The sequence below is a fragment of the Pteropus vampyrus genome, unplaced genomic scaffold, assembly GCF_000151845.1.
Source record: "Pteropus vampyrus isolate Shadow unplaced genomic scaffold, Pvam_2.0 Scaffold1, whole genome shotgun sequence".
In the NCBI taxonomy this organism is placed as follows: Eukaryota; Metazoa; Chordata; class Mammalia; order Chiroptera; family Pteropodidae; genus Pteropus; species Pteropus vampyrus.
In genome coordinates, this window is record NW_011888782.1 from 33,039,433 (window position 1) to 33,061,792 (window position 22,360).

General features: G+C 39.4%; 1 protein-coding gene and 1 long non-coding RNA gene across 5 annotated transcripts in view; one reads left to right on the forward strand and one right to left on the reverse strand.

Moving 5' to 3' along the window:
* Positions 1–9,530, forward strand: part of LOC111734104 — a 43,851-nt gene extending 34,321 nt beyond the window's left edge. For both annotated transcript variants that reach the window (XR_002778312.1, XR_002778321.1), the window contains one exon: positions 9,374–9,530. This is a non-coding gene — a long non-coding RNA (uncharacterized LOC111734104). The remainder of the gene's footprint in view (positions 1–9,373) is intronic.
* The window catches only part of PLCXD2 (phosphatidylinositol specific phospholipase C X domain containing 2), a 46,434-nt gene that overhangs the window by 7,813 nt on the left and 16,261 nt on the right, over positions 1–22,360 (reverse strand). For all 3 annotated transcript variants that reach the window (XR_897137.2, XM_011381187.2, XM_023526256.1), the window contains 2 exons: positions 9,353–9,813; positions 4,096–4,337 (listed from right to left, as the gene is read on the reverse strand). Coding sequence is in view for 2 of the 3 variants with exons in the window: in XM_011381187.2 (XP_011379489.1) it covers positions 4,096–4,337; positions 9,353–9,813 (703 nt within the window). In the remaining variant the exon portion in view is untranslated. The remainder of the gene's footprint in view (positions 1–4,095; positions 4,338–9,352; positions 9,814–22,360) is intronic.

The window sequence follows — 22,360 nt, forward strand, 5'->3', positions numbered from 1 at the left end:
TCCTATCCAAAATTTGGTGCTATCAGTCTTTTTAATTTTAGCCATTCTAGTGGATGTGTAAAGATATCTCATAGTGTTTTAATTTGTGTTTTTCTGATGACCAACGATGTTGAGCAGTTTGTCATGTACTTATTCGCCATTCGAATATCTTTTTTGAGAAGTATCTGTTCAATTTTTTTACCATTCTTTTTTTCCCTTTATTTTTCTTTTAATTGTTGAGCTGTAGAAGTTGTTTATATATTCTAGATGCTGGTCTTTTGTCAGATATAGTTTTTGATATATCCCCACCTGAGACTGCCTATTAATTTTTTCACTTGCATATTTTGGTGAGCTGAATTTCTTAATTTTCACGAAGTCTAAGTTACCAATTTTTTTTTCTTTTATAGTATCTGTGACAGACTTAAGAAACTTTTGCCTATTTCCAAGTCACAAAGGTATTTTCCTCTTTTCATCTAAAAGTTTTATGGCTTCGCTTTTATGTTTAGATCTAAGATCCATCTCAAGTTAATATTTACCTATGGTGTGAAGTAGGGGGTCAAGGTTCACCCTTTCCACGTAGATATACAGTTATTCCAGCAGTATGTGTGGCTTCTTAATAGACCAATGCTTTCTCAGTTGTCCAATAAACACAGTCTGTCAGTCTCATTTTATAATTTGAGGGCTTTATATGTGATAGCCAGAACATTTTGTGCGTAGAAGCTCACGATTTAGTGACATAAACTATAATGACAATTTATGTGATACTTTCCATATTAGCATGGGGCAGGGGTAGAGAAGAGGGAGCTATGGAGTGTCCTCATAGTTTTACACCATGGTTAAAATAGCTCACTAAATACTTGATAAGTTAAAAATGCTTTAAGAAAGATACAAACTAGGGCTTACATTTTAGTTAAAGGACTGAAGATTTTTTTTTAGGAAGAATTTATTCTAGGCCAAAATCGAAAATAAGCAAAGTTTATCTGAATGAGCCCCTTTCCCTTCCATTGGTACACTCTCCTGGGTTGTCATCTTCTCTTTTTCTTTTAGGAGGCTGACCTCCCTTCCTTGAGCACACATCCTGACTTCTTAGTCTTCTCTTACACAACTTATCAAGGCCTTGGTAGCATTTTCTCCCACTCCTCTTTCTTTTCCTCTTATCATGACAACTATAATCAGTCTTGGGTCCCTCCCCTCATTCAGTAGATTCTATAATAAGCTATGGGCTAAAACACATCTCATAAATTGATTTGCATTTTATATTAATAGCGGATTATGACTTAATAGACCACCATCACTGGGATACTTCCATTTTTAACTGGGACTCTCAAAGACATAATAATCTCAATTTGGCCTTAACTTATTCAGTTTTGCTGTGCCTCAGTCTCTCCCCTTGTAAAATGAGAATAATACCTACTCCATATAGATTTTTTCTGGGAATTAAATAAATACATGCAAAGTGCATAGAACCTTGTTGGGGATACAGTAAGCACTACACATGTGTTTGGCATAAGAGAAGGAATCATCAACGGTGGAGTTTGGGGCTGGGGGTAAGAAACTTTCCTAAAGTGGTCAGTCACATCGTGCTGCCTAGGTGGCAAAATGCTGTGGCCTGAGAATGAAGGACCACAAATATAGTCTTCCCTTGGATGTAGAGACCTGGAATACACAGTGGTTCACATGAAGGCGACAGCAGTACTGACTCATTCAAGACTTCCTTTTAAAATTGCTAGTCACTGTTTAAGTATGAAATGCAGGTGCCATCTTCTGGTCATCATGGGGAAATGAGAATTAAAGGCTTGGTGGCAACTCCAAGCCGGAGCCAAACCTCGGGGGATCCCTGGAGCCTGAGCAGAGAAATGTGGGAAAGGCATGCACCTGCGCTCACCAGTGACAAAGAACTCTCTGTGTCAGCTTTGGGTTGCATGTGTCAACTTTCCCCAAGGCAAAGATCAAATAACCAGGATTACGCACGAAGAAAGGGAAATGTAGAACCTGCTGTGTGGAGGAGCCACTTTATTTTCTTAACTCCTGGCCTTTATTTACCAAGAGAGATCAGTGCAGAAGGTGAGCCAGATATTGCTGACAGATCCCAGGCACCACGTCCCCAGGGCTGCAGAGGAGCAGGTTAGGGACTTCCCTTTGGCTTTGAAGCTCACTCCACTGTGTTTCTGGGTTTCTTTAAGGATAGGGATGGCATGCCTATTTTGTGCCAGGTAATGTGGTAGACATTTTCATGTTAAGACTCTACAATCATATGTGGTATTATTAACCCCATTTAACTAGGGAGAAAATCTTAGCAAATTTATCAAAGGCCACTCCATTGTTAAGGGACTGCATTAGTTTGCTAGGGCTGCCATAAGAAAATGCCACAGACTGGGTGGCTTAAACAACAGAAATTTAGATTTCGGTACTAGTAAGAAAATTACATGCCAGTGGGGCAGAAAGGACAGGGCCCTGAAATATGCTATATCAAGTCTGTACTGAATACTGAAAAAGGCAATAGTCCAACAATCAGAAGTCCAGAGTTGAGATTTATTATTGACTCTTACTAGCTGTGTGGGTCTGGATCACTGAACCTTACTGAGCCCCATCTGAAATGGGGTTGGTAATGTGCTCTAGACAATGTGCTCTCTTAGAGGGTGGTTTAATCTAAGAATAAAATGAAATCATCTGCAAGAGGGTACTGTATATTTAGAATATATTATACAGATATAACTTACCTTATTTTTAAATATGCCCTCTTATTAGTATAGCTCTCTGTCTAGCCTTTTATAACAGTGATTTTGATATTGTTTTATAGGAATTTACATGCTTATTTTTCCTGATAGACTTTAAGTTTTATGAGGGCAGATAGTTCGTTATTCATCTGCTATCTTTGTACCTATCTCCTCCTAGGTAATCAATCTTTGTTGAAGGAAGGAAGGAAGGAAGGAAGGAAGGAAGGAAGGAAGGAAGGAAGGAAGGAAATCATCTATAGATTTACCAAAGGCATGAGGAAAATGGTAAGGATATCTGAACATCTTTTATAAAAAAAGAAAGTTCATAACGCTGGATCTTTCAGAGATATATCACTGGTTTATGAAATGCACTTTTCCAAGTTCAGCACAAGTAATTCAGCTAAGACTTAGTCGAGCCAAACAAAAAGGGGTTTCTGATTTTGTTTATGGCACCATCATCAGGAGCTCTCTCACCGAGAAAAAGACGTTCAGGTGCTCCTTGCTATCCAAACTTCTGCCAGGTGAACTCCTGTTACCTGAAGTCATGCTGCCCAAAATCAGAGATGGACATGCTTTTGGATGAATCTTTCACTGTCTGAAATCTGGGGCTCACCATCTGGAACTCAGGAACTAAAGTGATTCTTGTAAATACCCCTGTTACTCGAGCATATTAGTTAGCTTCCTCAGCTTGGGGTGCAAGGGATGCTCTATTATCCAAATGTATTTATAACAGTTCCTTTATACATATATATATCCATGCACAGGCATACACACATACATGTACATATATACAAGGCATCCTTTTTCTTGACAACACCTATCATCAATTGGTGTCCAGGATAAACAACATCGTCTAATACAAAATTTCTGATGCTTCTCCTGCCTAATTGTAGTCAGGATTAATTCTACTCTGAGAAAGTATTTGAAGTTATGGCATGGTGGGTGGCATCCTAAGCTACTTCTTTGGACTCATTGTCACTGTGGAAGGGAGAAGGACACCCCATGTCTTTGAAGAGCCATCTCTCAATCCCCAGCACTTTTCACAGCAGTCTCATTTAATGCTTATTAAGAAGCTACGAGTGCAGGGGCAAGAACACCATGGTACTCCATGCTGGAAGTGAACGGACTGGTGTTGGCTCAAAGTCCTTTGCTTTACTATCAACATTCAGAGAGTATTTACGGCATGATATGTACATTTTAACAAAGTATTTAGAGATCCTTTGGCCATGGTTAATGCGAGCCGCCTCAAATGCATAGCTTTTTCAAATATATTTTGTTTTGCTGTTATTTTCAGTATGTGGCTTTACTGCTATTATTCAGAAGAGAAAAAAATGTGTGTGTGTGTGTGTGTGTGTGTGTGTGTTTAAAGCTTACTTGTGGGATGGAGGCAAATTCTTACCTATGAACCAGAGTGTTCTTGAGGCCACCAACCAGGCCCCGGGCGATGGTCTTCGCTCTGGGTGTGAGAATTGCTTGAGAGACATGAAAGGCACCACGTGGGGCCCGCTCACTCAGAGTGGTCTCCAAAAAGAGGATTAGTTTGCACACACTTGTGGTGTTTGCCCAGGGCGCTGGGATCTTCTTTCCTGGCCACAGGAAAGGGTATTGCTTGTAGAAAGGACAGTGATAGAAAATAAGAACCTGAAACATTCAAAACAGAAAAAAGAGAGCAATTCATGAACGAGCTGAAGGTTAACTCCTTGGCTTTACACTGACTGCTAGGAGGAAAGGCAAACAAATATAAACGTGGAAATTCAAGAGTTATATATATTTTTAGAAAAATCAAACAACAAAGATTTAAGCACTTGTATTTATCTGACTTGAAGATTCTTAACTTTATTTTTGTCATGAACAACTTTGAGAGTATGGCAAAATCCTGAACCCCTTCTCAGACTATGATTTAAATGAATGCATAAAATAAAATAGATAGGATCATAAAGGAAATCAATGAGATGGAAATAGAGCAATCAATATATTAAATGAATTTATAATAAATTAAAGTATATGCTTCATAAGTACATTAAATAAAAATATTTTATGGTAAGTCTAATAAGTTCTACGTTTTTGAATTAATAATGAGTATAGGTGATATTTCAAGATATCTGCAGTAACTGAAATGTGATATGGAAATATCTATGATTTCTACATGGACGAAGTCACAGGTAGGGTCCATATGGCTGAGGGTGACTGCCTGTACTCATAATTTATGGGTATATTAATTTTCAGTCAAAGGCTGATGAGAATATGTAGTTGGTTTTTTTTTCCCATCAAAAATTCACGGACTTCTTAAATTCTTCCAACCCCAGGTGAAGAACCCCTGCAGCTTCAAGTTATGACTCAGATGCTCATGAAAATGACACTTAGCACTTGGAGTTGAGATGAACACATTGATCTAATTTGGGAATACACATATTTTCCATCGTGCATGCTGACTCTGAATGAAATACCCCTTCCCAGGAGAGAGCAGGAACATACTACTCAAGCCAGGAAGCCTTTCAGGAGGCAATGTGTCTCCAGTGGGACCTCTCAGGATGGTGGCGATTTTGAAAATAATTAGCAAGCCACATCTACAGCATTAATTAGTTTCTGAGAGGCAGCCGAGGGATAGGGAATTGCTATTTTGATTGTCCCAATTCAGAGCTCTGCTGCTTAGGTTTCTATAAGTAATATGTTTTTCCCGCTCTGGGCACCAGTGATCTCTACCTGGAGGGATGTTCAGTGTGCATGTTTACACTCTATGGACTGCAATTCTTGGATAGCTGGCCTGAGAGCATAATCCTCCAGGCACCCAAGAAGGAAGGCTCTGAATGTGTGTCTTGTTTCCAGTGTGTGTTTGTCTAGCTGTCAACTAAGGTGCCTGCCTAACATCTCTGGAAGGCCTAGAGCGCTGGGCTCGAAGCGCTGAACAGGCTAAGAATTGTTCTTGTTTTTAGTGGTTTTGAGTAATGTCTGACTGACTGCTAATGATGCCTGTGGTAAACACATGTGTTAATGAGGTTAATCACAGGCTCACTATAAGCAGATTGCCTGGGAGATTGGGGAGGATTTCCTGCTGGCGGTGTAATTGGCTGGTTTGGAAGGTTGGGTCTCCTGCGTCCAGAAGTAAGGAAAGCCAGCCTGTGAAATGGACTGTGGGAGAGGCTGGAGGTTGTGTGATCCTTGACAGGGCTCATCCGACCAGTTCCCATGCTGCCTGGCCCCTGGGCAGAGTGGCAGGGGATGCGAAGACAGTGCTATTCTTTACTCTGTGTTGGAAAAAGATGCAAAAAGTACAAATTATGCGAAAGGGGTTTTATGTCTTTCTTCAAGAGCCTTCTTGAGCAATCTGATCCTAAAGGTTACATGGAGAATTTCTGTTCACAGTAGGAGGTTGGCTTAGGAAACCAACTCTTATTCTACAGAATTTTAGGGGCAGTAAATCTTGCCCAGGGCCTGTGCTTTGCATCTGCCTGCCCATCTCACCTTTCTGTATTTTTCTCTGAAATACTCTCCCCTCCAGCTCAGCAATTTATGTTCAGTTTTTCTGTAGAGACTCAAATTTAAAAACTCACTTCCTTTGAGAATTATTCCTTCATTCATCCCCTCTTATTCTGATTGGTCCTTTCCTGGAGGCCCCTGGAATGTAGATTTATACTATGTACTATTTTTCAATTGGCTGGTTAAAAAACCCCTTTCATCATATAGTATATTTGAGGCAGTTTTATGTTGTAATTGCACATCAGTTGCTTTATATTTTACTAGTGTTATATGCTCATACCTTCTCAGTAAGATTCTAAATACTGCCAATCTGTAGATTACATTTTCTAATTCATTGTACCCTGAAAACCCAAGGCCACTAATATACAAATATATACCTGTGATCTGTGATGTAACTGCATATTGAGTACATGAAATGTGACTGAACGGTGGTACATTTATTGCTATTAAATTGTACTCTGGGGGTTACATGTAAGGCAGCTCATGACATAATGAGTATTTGAAGGCTAACCACCAGTATGGTACTGTCTCAGCAGGGAGATGATGACTGATGACTCTGTTTGAGATCTTTGTTTTGCTTTTAAAAAGAGACCTGGCAGGAAAAACTTCAGGAAAGGGGAAAGGGGAGATCCTAGAATTCAAATTGATGACACTCTACCTTTTTCTGATGTGTCATCACAGTCTCTTTTCTTATAATGTTAGACGTATTTGTATTTGGATGGCACAGATTAGCCCGCACTTAAAACCTTTGATAGGTCATTACTAGAAATTCACTGTCTACACCATTCATTATTCCTGAAGATAACTGCTACTCCAGAGTTCAAAACAATTTAGTATGCAGTATAGAAGCTCATCCAGAATACTACCTGTGTACAAAGTAATAAAATTTTATTTATAAAAGATATCTGTTTATAAATTTAGCTGTACTCAAATCTAACCTTACCTGAACGCCAGGACTCAAAAGCCCTCTTACAGATCTTCCTCCCTTTCTCCTATTCTGCTAAATCTCTAGACCCTCTGATAATAGGGGCTCATGAATAAAAAGAGGGTGTTTTTATTAGCATAATCTATGAAACTAGTTGTGAAAATCACCAAGATGTGTGAACAGCCCTGGGAGCATCACAAGCTGTGGGAACTCCAGGTGCCAAAGAGCCTGTGATAGAATCCTGGCCCCGTCACTCTCTAATGATGTTCTCATGGGCAACTTGCTTAAGCCCTCTATGCCTCAGTTTTCTCAGCCGTAAAATGAGGAAAATAACAAAATACCTATCTCACAGTGCAGTTAGGAAGATTAAGGGAGTTAATCCAAGTACTCAGCATATTGTAAAGGCTTGATGAATATTAGTTGTTATTGTTATTGTTTTTGCTATTACATTATTTAGCATTATAAGAGATCTGTGAGTCTGAATGGATACAAATTCAGGTTTAGAGGGAGAGGTGTGATAAATATTTGGCAAAATATCACTTAGGAATGTTTGAGTGAGGACAAATAGCTTAGACAAATTTTAACAGCTACTAAGAATTAACTCCTTAGCCTCCGTGGAGTCCAGGACCTTAACCCGTGTTTGCAGTTACTCAGGCAAACCCAGGAATCCTCCTCAAATCCTCGTTCTTTCCCACACGGAATCCCAACCATTAGGAAACGGGTTGGCTCTCTCTTCCAAAAGATTCAAAATCTGACTGCTTCCCACTAATAGTCTCCACCTTGGTTTCCCTAAGTCCCCCACTCTCCCTACTCCGGTCTCTTCCTAGTAACCAGAGGAATTCCATTAAAACTTGTCAGTCCCAGCCCCTTATGCTCAGCTCCCTCCTCACTCTGTGTACAAGCCAGGTCCTTACAGGCCCTCGGGGCCTACAGAATCACCCATTCCCTCTCTGAGCCGCTCTGCTCTCCAGCCTCAGGACCCCCTGCTCTTCCTCAAAGATGTCAGGTGCACTCCTGCTGTGGGCCCTGCACTGGCTCGTTCCTCTGCTGGGGAAGAGTTTTCGCCAATATCCATGTGACTAGCTCCCTCAAATGTCATCTTTCAATGAAGGCTGTCATGATCAACCTATTTAAAATTGCGACCCATCCTCCATCCCACAGAATCCTGGCTCCCTTTTACCATGCTTGACTTTCTTTTCCCATGGCTCTTATCACTTTCTGGCACTATATATAATGTATTTTTTTTTATGTTTATTTTTTATGCTTTATCTCCCTCCACTTGAATGAAAGCTCCATGAGGGCAAGGATTTTGGTCTTATATGCTAATCTATCTCAAGTGTTTAGAATGGTGCTTAGCATAGACTTGCTGTTCAATAAATATTTGCAAGTTAATAATCTTTAATTGACTGTTAATTAAAAGCTCTCCTCTAAGTTCAAAACGACTGCCTCTTTAAGATGCTTTGGTTAATGCATCTATAAATAAGTGAGCAACTATGAATGAAAGGTACTTACTTTTTTTCTTTTTTAAAGAGAGTCTAAAGTGGAGGCTGACTTTTCCTGGAGCTCTCCTCTCGCACTATGTATTATCCTTTGCTTTCAGAGCAGAATATATCTGAGGCCCCCATTCTTTTTCTTGAGTACGTCTCTCATAGGTCTAGGTTTGGAGTCCCTTCTCAGCATAAGAAACCTGGAGAATAGTCTCCCAGCCTGGATCCCTCCCATGGGCTCATCCTTTCTTAACTCTCTCTCCCACTATGACCCAAATTCTGTGAAGATGGCCTTTTAAACTGTAAACACACCTGAGATTATCGCTTCGCATGCCTTTGCCAACTAATGCTTTCACTTATCGATCCCTTTGGCAGGGATTATGGGACATTAAGTTGAAGGCAGTATGAACGGACTATCCTTAAGGGCAACTAAGAGAGTGAAAATGGACTCAATAGGAGATAGAAAAATGGTATGATCAACAGGTCCAATTTTACAACTTTGCCTCGGTCTTGTTCTGGCCAGGCCAATCGAAGTCCATTTAGATGCCAAAGAAGTTTTAAATTTTTGGCAGGTGTTAATCCCAGTTCAAGGGTGCCCAGGGGGAGCCCCTGGAGCTGTCCTAAAGCCCAAGAATCTGTGAACGTATGTTCAATATTCCACATGATCTCTGCCTTCTAGCCTAAGAGCTCTGGAGTAAGCTGCCTTATAGGTGGAGATATAGAAAAGGCAGAAACAGTCCCTTTCTTGCCCTTGGAAGCTCATCTACCTGGCACTTCTTCTCCCACAGGATCCGCAGTGTCAGACTCTCCACACTGCAGGCCGGGCACAGCTTGCTTCCAAAGGCCTCCTGGATCCGGAGAACCAGGCATTTATGATGGGCCTCATCCATGGCGTAGAAGTGGTTGAAATCCAAGAAGACAATCTCTTGCGGGTGCTGCGTAAGAAATGAGTCAATCTCCATCAGCCCATCCCAGACTTTGATGCCAAAAAGCCCATGAATGAAGTAGATTTCCTGGTCGGCATCCCCCGGCTTGGAGGACACACGCAGGTCGAAGTAGCGGATCCCAGCTTCTAGCTGTTCTCGAAATGTCAGGTTCTGAGTCACAGACCACTTCTTCATTAGCTTCTTCACCAAGGAGATCCTGGCGAGGCGTTTGATAGCTGGGGTTTGGTCAGGCCCCACTGGGGACTTTTCATCCACCCAGTAGCTGAATGAGTCATGGGAGCCTGTAGCAATAAAGGTGAGGAAAGCAGTTGAGACTGGAGCTGGCAAAAATAAGCAAATTGATAAGAAAAAAAAAAAAAAGAACCAAATATGCAAAAAAAATGTGAGTACTGTACTTGCAAAAATTTTCAAGCTTGCTGAAAATAAAGCACAAATAAAAGCAATGTAGTCTTATTAGCCGCTTGTTAAGCCCTGGAGTAAAACTATTAATTCTTATATATTGCTGGTGTAAGGTAAATTAATAAATACCCTTTTGGAAAGCGATTTAGAAATATGTTTTGAAAGAGGAGCTTTAAAATAGTCATACTAGTTGATCTAGTAATTTATTCCAATAAAGCTATTCTGAGGGAATAAATTAATTTTTGAAAAGCAAAGATGCTTGCGGAAGAATATTCTTAACAGAGACAAACTGGAGGTTGCTTGAGTGTCCCTCACAGAAGGATGCTTAATGGATGCATGTCCACTTTATTCATGCAGTCACTGAAACAAAGGGCATGAAAACTGTGTTTGTCCCAGGCATCCAAATTCTAGGAAAGGTAGAATTAAAAAAAAAAAAAAAACTGACTGCTTTTAATGCTTCTGTAAATACTATTTTACTAATGTAAAAAATGAATCAGTAGGAATGACTGACAGATCAGATAAACATCTTAAAGTGTTCAACGCAGGTTAGTAATATGGCCTCTTTTTCAACTCCTCTATTACTGAGCTGAATCTGCTATTAAATGATCAAATGGATGTCCCTTCCTCTGCCTTAAAGAACAGGTGGATAGGTATCCTTCTAGACACTGAGATGATCTTCAATTATTATAAAGTATGAGTGATCATGATAGATACATTTCTAACTATAGTAAGAAAATATTTCTAAGATGAAAATAATCTTTAATGAATACTTTTCATTTTGTCATTGGTTTCCACTTAGAGTCAGCCATTGTTATTTAGTTAGCTCTGTGACTTGCTCTGAGACTGGGGACTCGCGCAGCTGGCTCTGCTTTGCAAGCAAAATCAAGGGGGAAAACACCTTTGTTCTGATACTACTAACTTTGTTCCTAATCATTACAACCCGTACTAGAATTAAAATTTTTAATTTATAATAATTGTCACCAGTTATCCATTTTACTAAATCTTAGTCATTTCATACATAATATAGAACTTCATAAAACGCCATTTTATGGTTTATTATTTCCATTTTCTTGAAAATAAATCATTCTGGGATGGCTTTACTAGTTCATCTTCTCAAAAATAAAGTGAAAAAGGGAAAAAAGGTGATAACGCTTTATTTTTATGTAGTCTCTAGAACATGGAGAATATTCAGTAACTATTAAGAAAAAATATATTTACTAATCATTAGGCAAAGGCAATTTTGCAAGCGAGAAAATTACTAGCATATTTCAGGTAAAAAAATTGTTGCTATTACTAGAAATGTGGAGCAAGTCCCCCTGGATTTTCCATATGCACTGTCTCTGTTAATGAGACTCACTGGATACTTGCCTAATGCTCTACTTCCTCTGGCTGTACAGAAACAGGAAATCTTTATATCTCCTCATTGAGAGATTTATCATGAATATATTATATATAGATGGTGAACAGCCAGGTCTCTCTTTAAATTATATTAGCAGCCCAGCTATTCAGGACTGAGTGTACAATACACTGTGAGGCATGCACTGAACTTATTCTTCCCTGGGTACCAGGGAAGAGCCATTATCCAAGCATGGAGGAGAGACAAATCCCCTCCGGAATTCTCTTGTTGCTGCTGAGCCCAGTTTCATGTCCAGACAGAGATGTGCTAACGACCTCCAATGCTTTTCTCTGTGTCTGAGGATTGTGCAGCAATGTGACAGTGATGGAGCCCCAGAGATCTTTTCTGAACATACAGAGACATACATGGTACCCAGCCCATCCCACAGAAGAGGGAGGGTGTGCACATTCCCTAGGAACACAGAGTCTCTCTTCATCTCTGCTCTCTTTTTTCATTTCCCCTTTTCCTTTCTGACGTCCTCTGCCCAGTACCGCCCGGGAAAGGTAGGGACAATGGAGCAGATTTTTGCTGGTTTATAGCAGTTGTCCTGCCTATGCCTACAGCCATCTAAACCAGCCATTACTCTTTAACCACTATCAATATTTTTGCCTTTCTACTTATTTCCTTTTGCCTCATACAGAGTGAAATAACATTGGTCCTTTGCTGTATTTAAATATCTTTTTTTGAAAAATAGGATTAAAATGTCCTCCCTTCTCCTGCAAGTAGAATATTTACGAGTTATACAACCTGCAAATGGTAACAAAATAATCCCGCTCCACTGGTCCTTCCTTTATTCTCTAAGTGAAAGGCTGCATGGGAGTTGTTAGGGATGGCAGCTTTGATTTCTGGTCCATTTTATGATAAGGTTAGAAAACAGTTTAGTATCTCTTCCTGCTGCGATTTCTGCTAGGGAGAGTATTTCTGTTGCTACTGCACTCATCCCTCTCTATGGCTCCTTAATCTCTGCCTAAAATAGATTTAAGTGGTACCCTTTATCTTAACAAAACAAAGCACTTTCCTTTACATGTCTTACCCCTTTGAGGGGCTGTCCTCTCTTTCTTCCTCACTGTCAAATTCTTGAAAGCATAGGCCATTCCTGCTGCTAAGTCTGCAATGATTTACTCCCTCCTTCCCATCCAAGGCCACCTGCTATCTTTCTATTGCTACTTTTGATCCTTATAACCTTCAAACCAACTACTCCAAATGGCTTTATTCTTCCTGGCTTCTCTGAGGGTTTACTAAATAGGCTCTTTTCTGGAACCTTCCATTTCCTTGTGATCTGTGAGGCATAATTTGAAGTGTTCCTAACCTTTTGTTACACTCTCCTTCTGTCTCCTCTTCCTCCTTATTGTGTCCAAATTTAGATGTCTTTCAAGGATCTCTATTCTGCCTTTTCCTACCTTCAGAGATTTCATACCCCCCTTCCCTGCCCCAAGTTAACCATATCACCACCATGCAAATGATGCCAAAAGCTTCATCTTTAGCCCAGACTCTAAGTTCCAATTTTGTTTCCAATTTCCTCTGCAGCCAACCACTTGATGGCCTCCTCACACAACAAATTACACATTTTGAAAGTCCAGCTGTCCCTCTCACCCCTACAAAGTGTCTCTCCTGAATTTCTGCCAATAGTTCACTCAGTCACTGGGATTGAAACCTTGGATTCAATTTAAATTCTGCCCTCTCCCGCATCCTCTGCATCCAAACAGTTACCAAAACTTTGCATTTGATGTTTGCAACATATATCAAATTTGTCTCTTCATCTAACCTTTAGCTACCACTTCCTCGTTCATACATTCACTACCTGTCATATAATCAGGACCAAAGGAACCCTGACTTTTGTCCTTTCGCTCCAGCCCCTCTCCAATTTCTTCATATCCCAAACTTAATCATCTCAAGATAGTTCTGATTATGTCATTGTCCTCCTGTCTCCTCCCTCCAAACCAGGCTCAAACTGTGAACACTGGTTTTTAGGACTCTCTTTAATTCAGACCCATTTCTTGCCAGGCCCCTGCTGATGTGCAAAATACATTGACAGGCAGACTTCTTCCTACACTCTCTTTACTTTCTTTGGCTCATACTTTCCATAAAATATTCTCTCACCCCAACTCTGTCCACATCTTCTCCCCAGCATTTATAACCCATACCAAGCAAGTTGCTTACACCATGTCTCAGTTTTGACGATAATGCCACCTGTCACGAAATTGAATATTTGAATATTTGAATATTTGAATATTCAAATATTTGAATATTCAAATATTGTGAATATTTGAATATATGCAAAGTGTTTGGAACAATGCTGACACATAGTGAGTGCTGAACTATTGTTATTGTTATGATTAGCCATTTTTATTGGTTAGAAACTAGAGGGAAGGAGGGTAATTAACTGAAATTCCTTATCTTAAATACTTAGGGCCTGGAAGATTGTCTTGACTTGAAGTGCTGCTCCTCTCCATCTTAATAGCTGACATGACATGTAGATGACTGTTTAGCCTCTGCTTTGTTGACAGTAGTGGCGACTCACTCTCTTGATCATGGCCTAAGCTTTGTCATCACTCACTTGTAAAATCTTAAAACTCGACATTTTCTGATTACAACTTACTTTTCTTCTGCCTCGTTTTGACTTGACTTCTATTTCCCATTGATCCAAGAACCCAGAGTTGGCTGTTCTTCATCCTTCAGTTATAACCAAGGTTGTTACTTGCCACTTTTACCTACAGAATTATCAATTATAACTCTCTCTGAAAGCTGTTAGGATCACTGTCCAGGCTTGTTGTTTGTCTAGACATGTAGACATGAGCACAGCTCCAAAATGCACAGAGAAATATTAACATGTTTTCTAACAGACTTTTTGACTAACAAATGTTTTCTCCTCTTAGCCAATATTTCTCATTTACAGAGTGGACTCAACAAAGTTTTAGGAAATAATAGGCACCAAATATTAGTTGACAGTTTTCAGACTTCTCTTGGTAGGGAATTTTGTTGTTATGTCAAGAATACTCCACACACAGCAGGAAATATGGACATACAACATGCTCCTTAATGTTCCACACTCCATGGATTTATATCATCCCGAGTTTTAGCCCTGCAGAGGTCAGTTATTTTCCTTCAACTTTTGAAAACTCATTTTTCTGCAATCCTTTCATTTTCACAATTACTACTCTTGTCCCTTCCTGTTTCCTTATATAGTCAATAGGACATTACAAATGTCTCCTCTTTTCCTCTTTTTATATATACAAAACTCGGGATAATATATGTAAAAGCACTTTGTAGTCTAAAGCAGTACTTCTCAACTTTGGATACATATCAGAATCCTCCGGAGGAGCTTCTAAAAACCACCAGTGCTCAAGACCCCACACCTGATCCACTGAGTCAGAATCTCTCTGGGGTGGGAGTTGAGAATGGAAAACTTGAAACGCCTCCAGGTAATACATACACCTAGGCTTGACATCTGCTGCCACAAGTATAAGATTATCTTCTCCCAACAAGTTCTCTGACTTCTGGGATTACCTTCTCTGGTTAGTCTTCTAGAACTTTTAAATCCAATAATAATATGGTGGATTGCCTTTTCTATATCTTGACAGAAGCTTTCTTCACCATTCTTTTTGTTCTGGAAATGCCTCCTGTCTTTTAACCAGTTAAATAACCATTGCTTGTATGTGCAGGAAAAAATATATATATATATTGGGAGGCCTTGTTTTCCTTATCATGCCTTCTAGTAAGTGATTAGGTGAGGTTATTTAAGTTAATTAGGACCTTAGAGGAAAGCACTGGGTTACAGAGTTCAGAATAAAGTCACTGTGGCAGTGAAATCACGGGGAGAGAGATTTGAATGAGAAAAGGTTAGCAAGATGTCTGCTCAACATTACAGTTATTTCCTCCTAGACACCATGAGGCGATAGGGTGGTCTAAGGCACCAGGTAAAAGAAAATGAGCTGGACTTGGGAAGACCAGGGGCAATCCATTTGCTTTTTATCTGGAACACCAATTGCTACTTGGTTCTTTCTGAGGTTTGTTATTTGGGGATAAGGAGATCTCAAGCGAGCACACAACGGTTTTTAGTTAAAACACTTTTGTTACCCATTTCTTGAAAATTGGAGTAGTAGCCATTTCTCTGAACTCATTTAATTAAACAGAATTTAAAGCAAGCTTCTTGGGAACCTGGTCTCTAAATAAAACTAAAAGAATTCAAACCACACACCCTGAAATGATACATTTCATTACAACATAACAGCATTTCAGATTACATGGTAACCATGCTTAAAGCTAATAGAGGGAAGAATAACACAAGAATTAAGTGAAGAATATGAGAAAGAGAGAAAAATTTGTTTATCACACTTCTAGGTGGCATCCACAGAGGTTGAGATGGTGATCCCAGGTCGAAGAATCCCTGACTTCACACACATAAGAAAATCTCTTTTTGCCACCTCCCTTAGGTACCACTCTACCATGCGGGAGCCCTGCTAACTTTGAAGCCCATTAGCCCAAATCTGTTCTCTGAAGTCCATGCCCCCACTGTTTATTCAACCACTCAACCATTCCATGTGTCAGTGCTATGCACTCTCAACAAGGTGACAAAAACTGGTTTTTGGGAGATGAAAACAATCTTACTCTTTTTTATATATAAACACAGATATGTATGCGCACACAAACACACAGTACTTAAACAGATATACAGTATATCTGTCATATTAAAATTTCATTTTGGGGGCTGGTAGTGGTAGTGGGCAGGATCAAATTGGCTAGAAAGACTCCTTAGTGAAGCAATAAAGAACAAAAGGCTGAGAAATATCACTCGAGACTGAGCTCCCTGGCAGCCAAATGGACATCTGACTTCTCTGGGCGGAACCCCGGACACTGTAATTTTTTTGTTTCTTATCCTTAATTAACATGTTTCTCAATGCCTCCAACAACCGTTTCCCACTGGACACCCATCCATAAAAGTGACCCAGTACTAGAAAGTTCTATTCTCATTCCCAGTCCCCGGAACAATAATGGGTTGAAAATCAACTCAATTCTTTCTTTTTCAGTTACCTTTTAAATATCACACTAGGCATCTCCACGTCCAATAAAGTCATTTTTCTGCATACTCGGCTCCAAAGGACCCAGACTTGAAGTTTACAAGATGTCAGTTTAGCAAAAAGAAATTGACAAATGCTGAGTTCTGAGACCTAACTTGGTGAATTGCCATAAGTCTGAAAGAGCTAAATGGAGAGTTCCCACGGTGGTTGAGAGCATGGGGTCTGGTATGAGCCTGCTAAGGTCATAATCCTGGCTCCACTGCTTACTAGCTATCCGATTAAAATGTTGTGCTTCAGTTTCCTCATATGTAAAATGAGGATAACAACAGTACCAACATCAGGAGTTTCTGGTGAAGGTTAAGTGATTAACTCAGGTAAGCACTTAGAAGAGTCCTTGGCCTACAGAATGAGTTCAAAGGCATTATTATTATTTCATTATTAAGAAATCTGTGCCATCTACTTGGATGATACTACCTGAGAAACAAATAATTCTGGTTTTTAAATAATGTTGTGAAACCCTAAATATTTACGTTCAGGTATCTGCTGTGGCAGTTAACTAACGATAAATAAAGTTAGCAATTAAAGTGACTTATTTTAGGTTATATCCAGAATCAACATCAAAGGGAGTAAATTCAGACCACAGTATTATATGGTTTAAGTATAAATTGGCACTAAAAGTAAAATTATAAATGATCTCTAGTCTGCTCTTATGTCAATAACTTAGGAATAAATAAATACAGTGACTATACAATTTGAAAGTGAAGGAAAGTTCCAAGGATGTTCTTAACTTTTTTATTTAACATCATAAAATGAGACATCCTCAAGTGATTTCTAAGATAATCAAAAGCAGAAAACAAATCCAATCTGTTGCCAAAAGCATGTCAGACAGCAGATTTTTGGAGAGTGAAAACCTATATTCCATTATTTAAAATGAGGAAAAAAAATAGTACTGCTTTCTCAATCCATCAAAAAACCCTATCGGTTTTCATAAATATCACCAAAACACCGAAACACCTATGTAACCAGCCACAAAGAAACTTTCTATAACATAAAATATTTTAAACACCAAAAACTAGAGTCGACAATACTTTCAGAAGTTTTTCTGTATTTTCTTACACACTAAAAATATTAATGCACAGTTCTTAGAATATAAACATGGCCAAGTTTATGCTGGCTCACCTCTTGTCAGCATGCTTTGTCACTTCCTACTTTTCTTTGCACGTATGAGTTTCTCAGGCCTCTTGGGTTCACTTATTTTATTTGTAGGCTTTTGCTTTTTTTAGAAGACATTTTCACTCAATAACGTGGTAAGTTGAGAGCACTAATGCACAACTCGAGCCTGCTGGGAGAGCAGCTTAGATACACAGGCAACACATTCTCCACTTTCTTGCCTGGATGTACCTGCAACCTACCATGTGAATCTGCCATAATGAGATTTTTGACTTAGGGAGTGAATTCCAGGTAAAGTGAATCTTTTAAGTTTTGTTCAGATAGCAAGACTTCATTGTAGGGATAGCTACAGAGGCAGGTGGATCCAATGTCTCTCAGTTACCAAAGCATTTATGTCCATATCTGTGTGTATCTATTAACATTAAAACTGGCTCATTTAAAATAAAATCTGGATAAAACTCTTAAGAGGAAAATAAAACACTTTATTTATTTGGAAAAGTATGTTTAAATGAATTTTAAAATTCCACTGTTGGACAGAAGTATTTTTACTAATATCAATAGAGAGCTTCTAATAGATAAAATAATCATTCTGTAAAAATTCTTTTAAAGCCAATCATTATTTTGAGCTCTTGTTTTTTGAAGAGCCATCTAAACTCCATGTAAACTCCAGATTTTTATCAGGGTCTCATATTATTTCTATCAAAACTAAGATGGTCTGGTCTATTGCAAGCTTGGTCTTAAAACACATACAGACTGTGCATGCATTTTCTATTAGGAATGGTCAGAATGTTCAATTAGGGCTTGTTTATTTTATCTCGGTTTGAACCTTAGGGTATATGATTTGTGATTTACATATTCTTTTCCCAATTATTAACCTATACCCTGTCAAGTGAGACCAGAGTAATGCAGGCAGCTTGCCAGTTACTCACTGGAACTGATGCTGCATAAAATAGCACTGAATTTCAAATTTATAAATCAATGTAAAATACGCATACCAAAAAAAAAAAAAATTCTGGACAATTTAATAAGATCTTAACTGCACAGACTCTTCCCCATCCAAAAACAACAATTAAAGGTGCCCAAACACAAAAGACCAAAAACCTTGCTTACACTTAATAAAGCTAGGTCACTCAGATGATGCTAGCTACCAGAACGTGTCTGGCCAGGAATAAAGGCTCAATTAGGTCAAAACCCCATTACTGCAAACAGCAGAAGAAAGACCAGTGATCATTTATAGAGAAAAAAAAAAGACATGAGTGTTTATGCCGAAGGAGGAGAGTAATTTTCTCCCATCTCCTAAGGAGAAAAAGAAGAGGACAGATTCCCAGATGGAACTGGGATCAGCAATTGAGAGGCTCAGCCAAAGAACGGCTCCTCCGGATATAGTCCATCCATCTTTGAGAGTTTCAGAGGTGACAGCCTGGTGACTTGTTAAGTCATTTTAAAAGGTTGAATTTTTTCTGAGCAACTAAGAGGATTTTATGCTTTGATTTACATAGAGTCCAGAAGATTCTGTCTTCATAGAATTTCTATTAAGAAATCTTCAACCATATTTCCTATGAGCTACAAAGCGAGATTTAGGCCCTCAAGCACATTACCTTACTAAAAGTACTTGCATTTTAATGGACTTATGATTTTTAAGAAATTCCAAAAAAAAAAAAAAATCAACAAAACAAACAAACATACTAAAACTAAGGCAGTGAAAACATTCCCACTTAAGATCATTTGATCAAAAACTCTGGATATTTTTCTCAGATTTGGCGAGACCAGCACTAAATTTTAAAAAAGACTAAAAACATATGTCTAAATACACATATGGAGCTTATTAGCAAGGCCAAGTTTCTGGAAGAAGAGCCATTTAGGAACTGCTCACTCCCTCAACACTGGTGCCCATTTTTAGACTTTGACAGTGACAAGGAACATTCAGGAACACTCTCTGGCTTCAGAGAGCAATGGCCAAACTAGACTCCAGATCCCCTGCTGGTTGGCTCTAACTTTCTGTGAGGCCATCATCAGTTCATCTTCCTCTCTGGCTTCCTGATTCATGATAGCCAGGTCTGGCAAGATTGTAGGCTCACAGAGATAGCCATGCTGAGGGGCATGCTAGCAGATCAGTGGCTGAAGGGACCAGTCTATGAAAGATGTTAAAGCCTTGCTGGGCTAAACTACAAATTTGGTGTCAGTTAATGCAGGCTTTGGCCAGTGACTCCTTATAAAATGAATGGAATGGCAATAAATAAATAAAAATAAATAAATAAATAAATAAATAAATAGATAGATAAATAAATAAATAAATACATACATACAGCTCTCTTTAATGCACATAGTAAACTCTTTATCTTGAATATGAGCAGAAAAAAAAGTTATTTTTAGGTCTCATTATCCTGTAAGCAGAATGAATCCTGGTAACTGTGGTATCTTTTGTTTGCTAAGTACAACTGAAATATTCAGTTTTAGCATTAATGACTTTTGACATACTGAAGCAGTAGTAAGCAGGGTGGGGGGTGTGCAAGTTTGGCCAGAGAAGCTTGGAAAGACTTTAATTGCTCTGCTGAGGGGAGGGAGAGAGGTGGAGAGGGCAGGAAAAGGCTGAGAAGCAGAAGGGGAAAGAACGGGAGTCACTGTGGCTGCAGGGCTGAGGAGAGACCTGGGAGAGGAGGCAAACTGAATGGGAATTTTTCAAAGTGGTGGTACAATTTCACCTCTTTAATTCTCTCTGAAACATGAACATATATATTCTTTAAAGCGACGGTTTGAAGAAATGCCATAATGTTAACCTGCCTGAAGCAGACACATGTCTGGGTTCCACCGTGTTTTCAGACTCCATCACACCAGGGCTCTCCTGGGCTGGACTCCCCTCCTTGCCTCGCCTCACCCAGTGCCCAGACCAGGGTCTCTAGGCAGAGGCAGATCTAGCTGGGAGTAGGGTGGCGGGAGTGGGGTGGTGCTACATAAAGAAGCTAAAGGTGGAAAAGCACAGGAGGAGGTCTCTCTCTGATTGAGATGCGCTTAAGAAAGGTCCCTATATGAAAAACCTTTTTCTTGATATACTAGATTCTAAACTTTACCACAAGGGCTAGCGATATAAGAATCAATAAAAAAAAAATACATAGATTTTTAGGGGGCTTTCTAAGAAGAAAAATAATGTATAAAGGGTCAAAGCATAAAGTACAAAAAGAGACGAACACCAGGAATGGAGTGCTCCACAAATACTATGGCAGCCAGAAAACATATCGTCCAGTTAATCTGCACAAATAGGAGACTTCCGAGTCTGAGGCAGGGGATATCTTTTCATTAGTCGACTAAAGATTTATGAGCACAGAGTCCAGCTCAAGCTTCACACTGCGCAGCACAGCACAGCGATGGTATGGAATGCCGCATTCTACGGGGTCTATCACTGCTGCCCCCGCTGCATGTCTGCCTTGCTGAGAGGCTCAGCGGCAGTGACTCCCTTCCTCCACACCACAGACGGGCCCAATGATGAACTTCTCATAAATAATAAATGCCTGAGCCTCATGTGCTGCATTAGCCTCATTTAAAGGAAACAGATTCTCAGAAAGGGTGCGTGACCCCAGGGGCGAGGCTTGCAAACTGAGCAGACTTTTCTCTGCTCTTGCAGTGCGATAATCTACACAAACCTCTCCATGAGCGTGATATCTAGAGTAAGTAGATAACAGAGTCCAGCTCAATCTTTCTTTTCCTTCTCCCAGTTACATAACAACAAAAAGATAGAGGTATAGGTGATGTGCTCCTTTCAGCCTGCCTCCTTGTCCACTCACACACTATTAGACGATTCCCCTCAATTCTCCAGTATGCTAGTGGAAGATACAGACGGAACCACCAGACTCTACACTTTCATTGACATTTAAAGGCCAAGTCTTCTTGTATTGTAATATCTCCACCTCACACGTCTGAAAAGGATGGCCCTGAGAATTACTGGGGGGGAGGAGAGAAGCTTTGAAAGTTCACTGGGGAGAAAGGACTCGATTTACTGCAATTCTGCTGAACACTTAAGCTTAGAGAGATTGTTTCATAAAATAGTTAAAGAAATTAAAAATCAAAGGATGAATTCATCCAGCTATTGTTTTCTACCTCTGCTTTTATTGATTTTAATATGGTTATCCTCTCAATTAATAAAGACTTCTAAAAGAACTGGATTAGTGCCATAAATAGGATCTGGTTTTCACATTTTTGATCATAGTAGAGGCTTTTTCCTTGACTGCTGGACACTTCATACCAGGTGTTACCTCACATTTCTATCAATGTGAAAGCCATTTGCCCTAGCTCCATTTAAATTCCCCCATCTGAAGGAATCACATATTCAGTACATATTCCTTTAAAATTCATCCTCCTTACCTTTTATCCCCAGAGCTTATGGAAAACTCCTAATCCAAGAGCTAAAACCATCCCAAAGACACGCTGTTTCCCTCCCCAGCATTTGTACCCCGGCTTCTTCATCATAAACTCACTGGTGATCCCTGGCGGGGGCTCATGTCTAAGAATAATAACAATTCAATTTATCAAGTGTTTATTATGCATCCAATGTGAGGCTGGGTATTTTACCTACATGATCTCATTTGATCTCTGCCACAATCTTGCAAGACAGTGATTACCTGCATTTTACAGTTGAAGAAACTGAGGTTCAGATTGGTTTTGGAACTAGTTCAAGGTTACAAAGATTGCAAGTGGCTGCTGTGTATAGAAACTCAGGCCTGTCAGACCCGAATCCACACAAAGCTTCTCTAAGAATAGTACTGCTTTCATATCCTTACTGATTAAACAAATCAAATGCATTGTGCATTTATTTTCAATAACATAGTGATCACAAGGTTTTTGTTTTTAGAG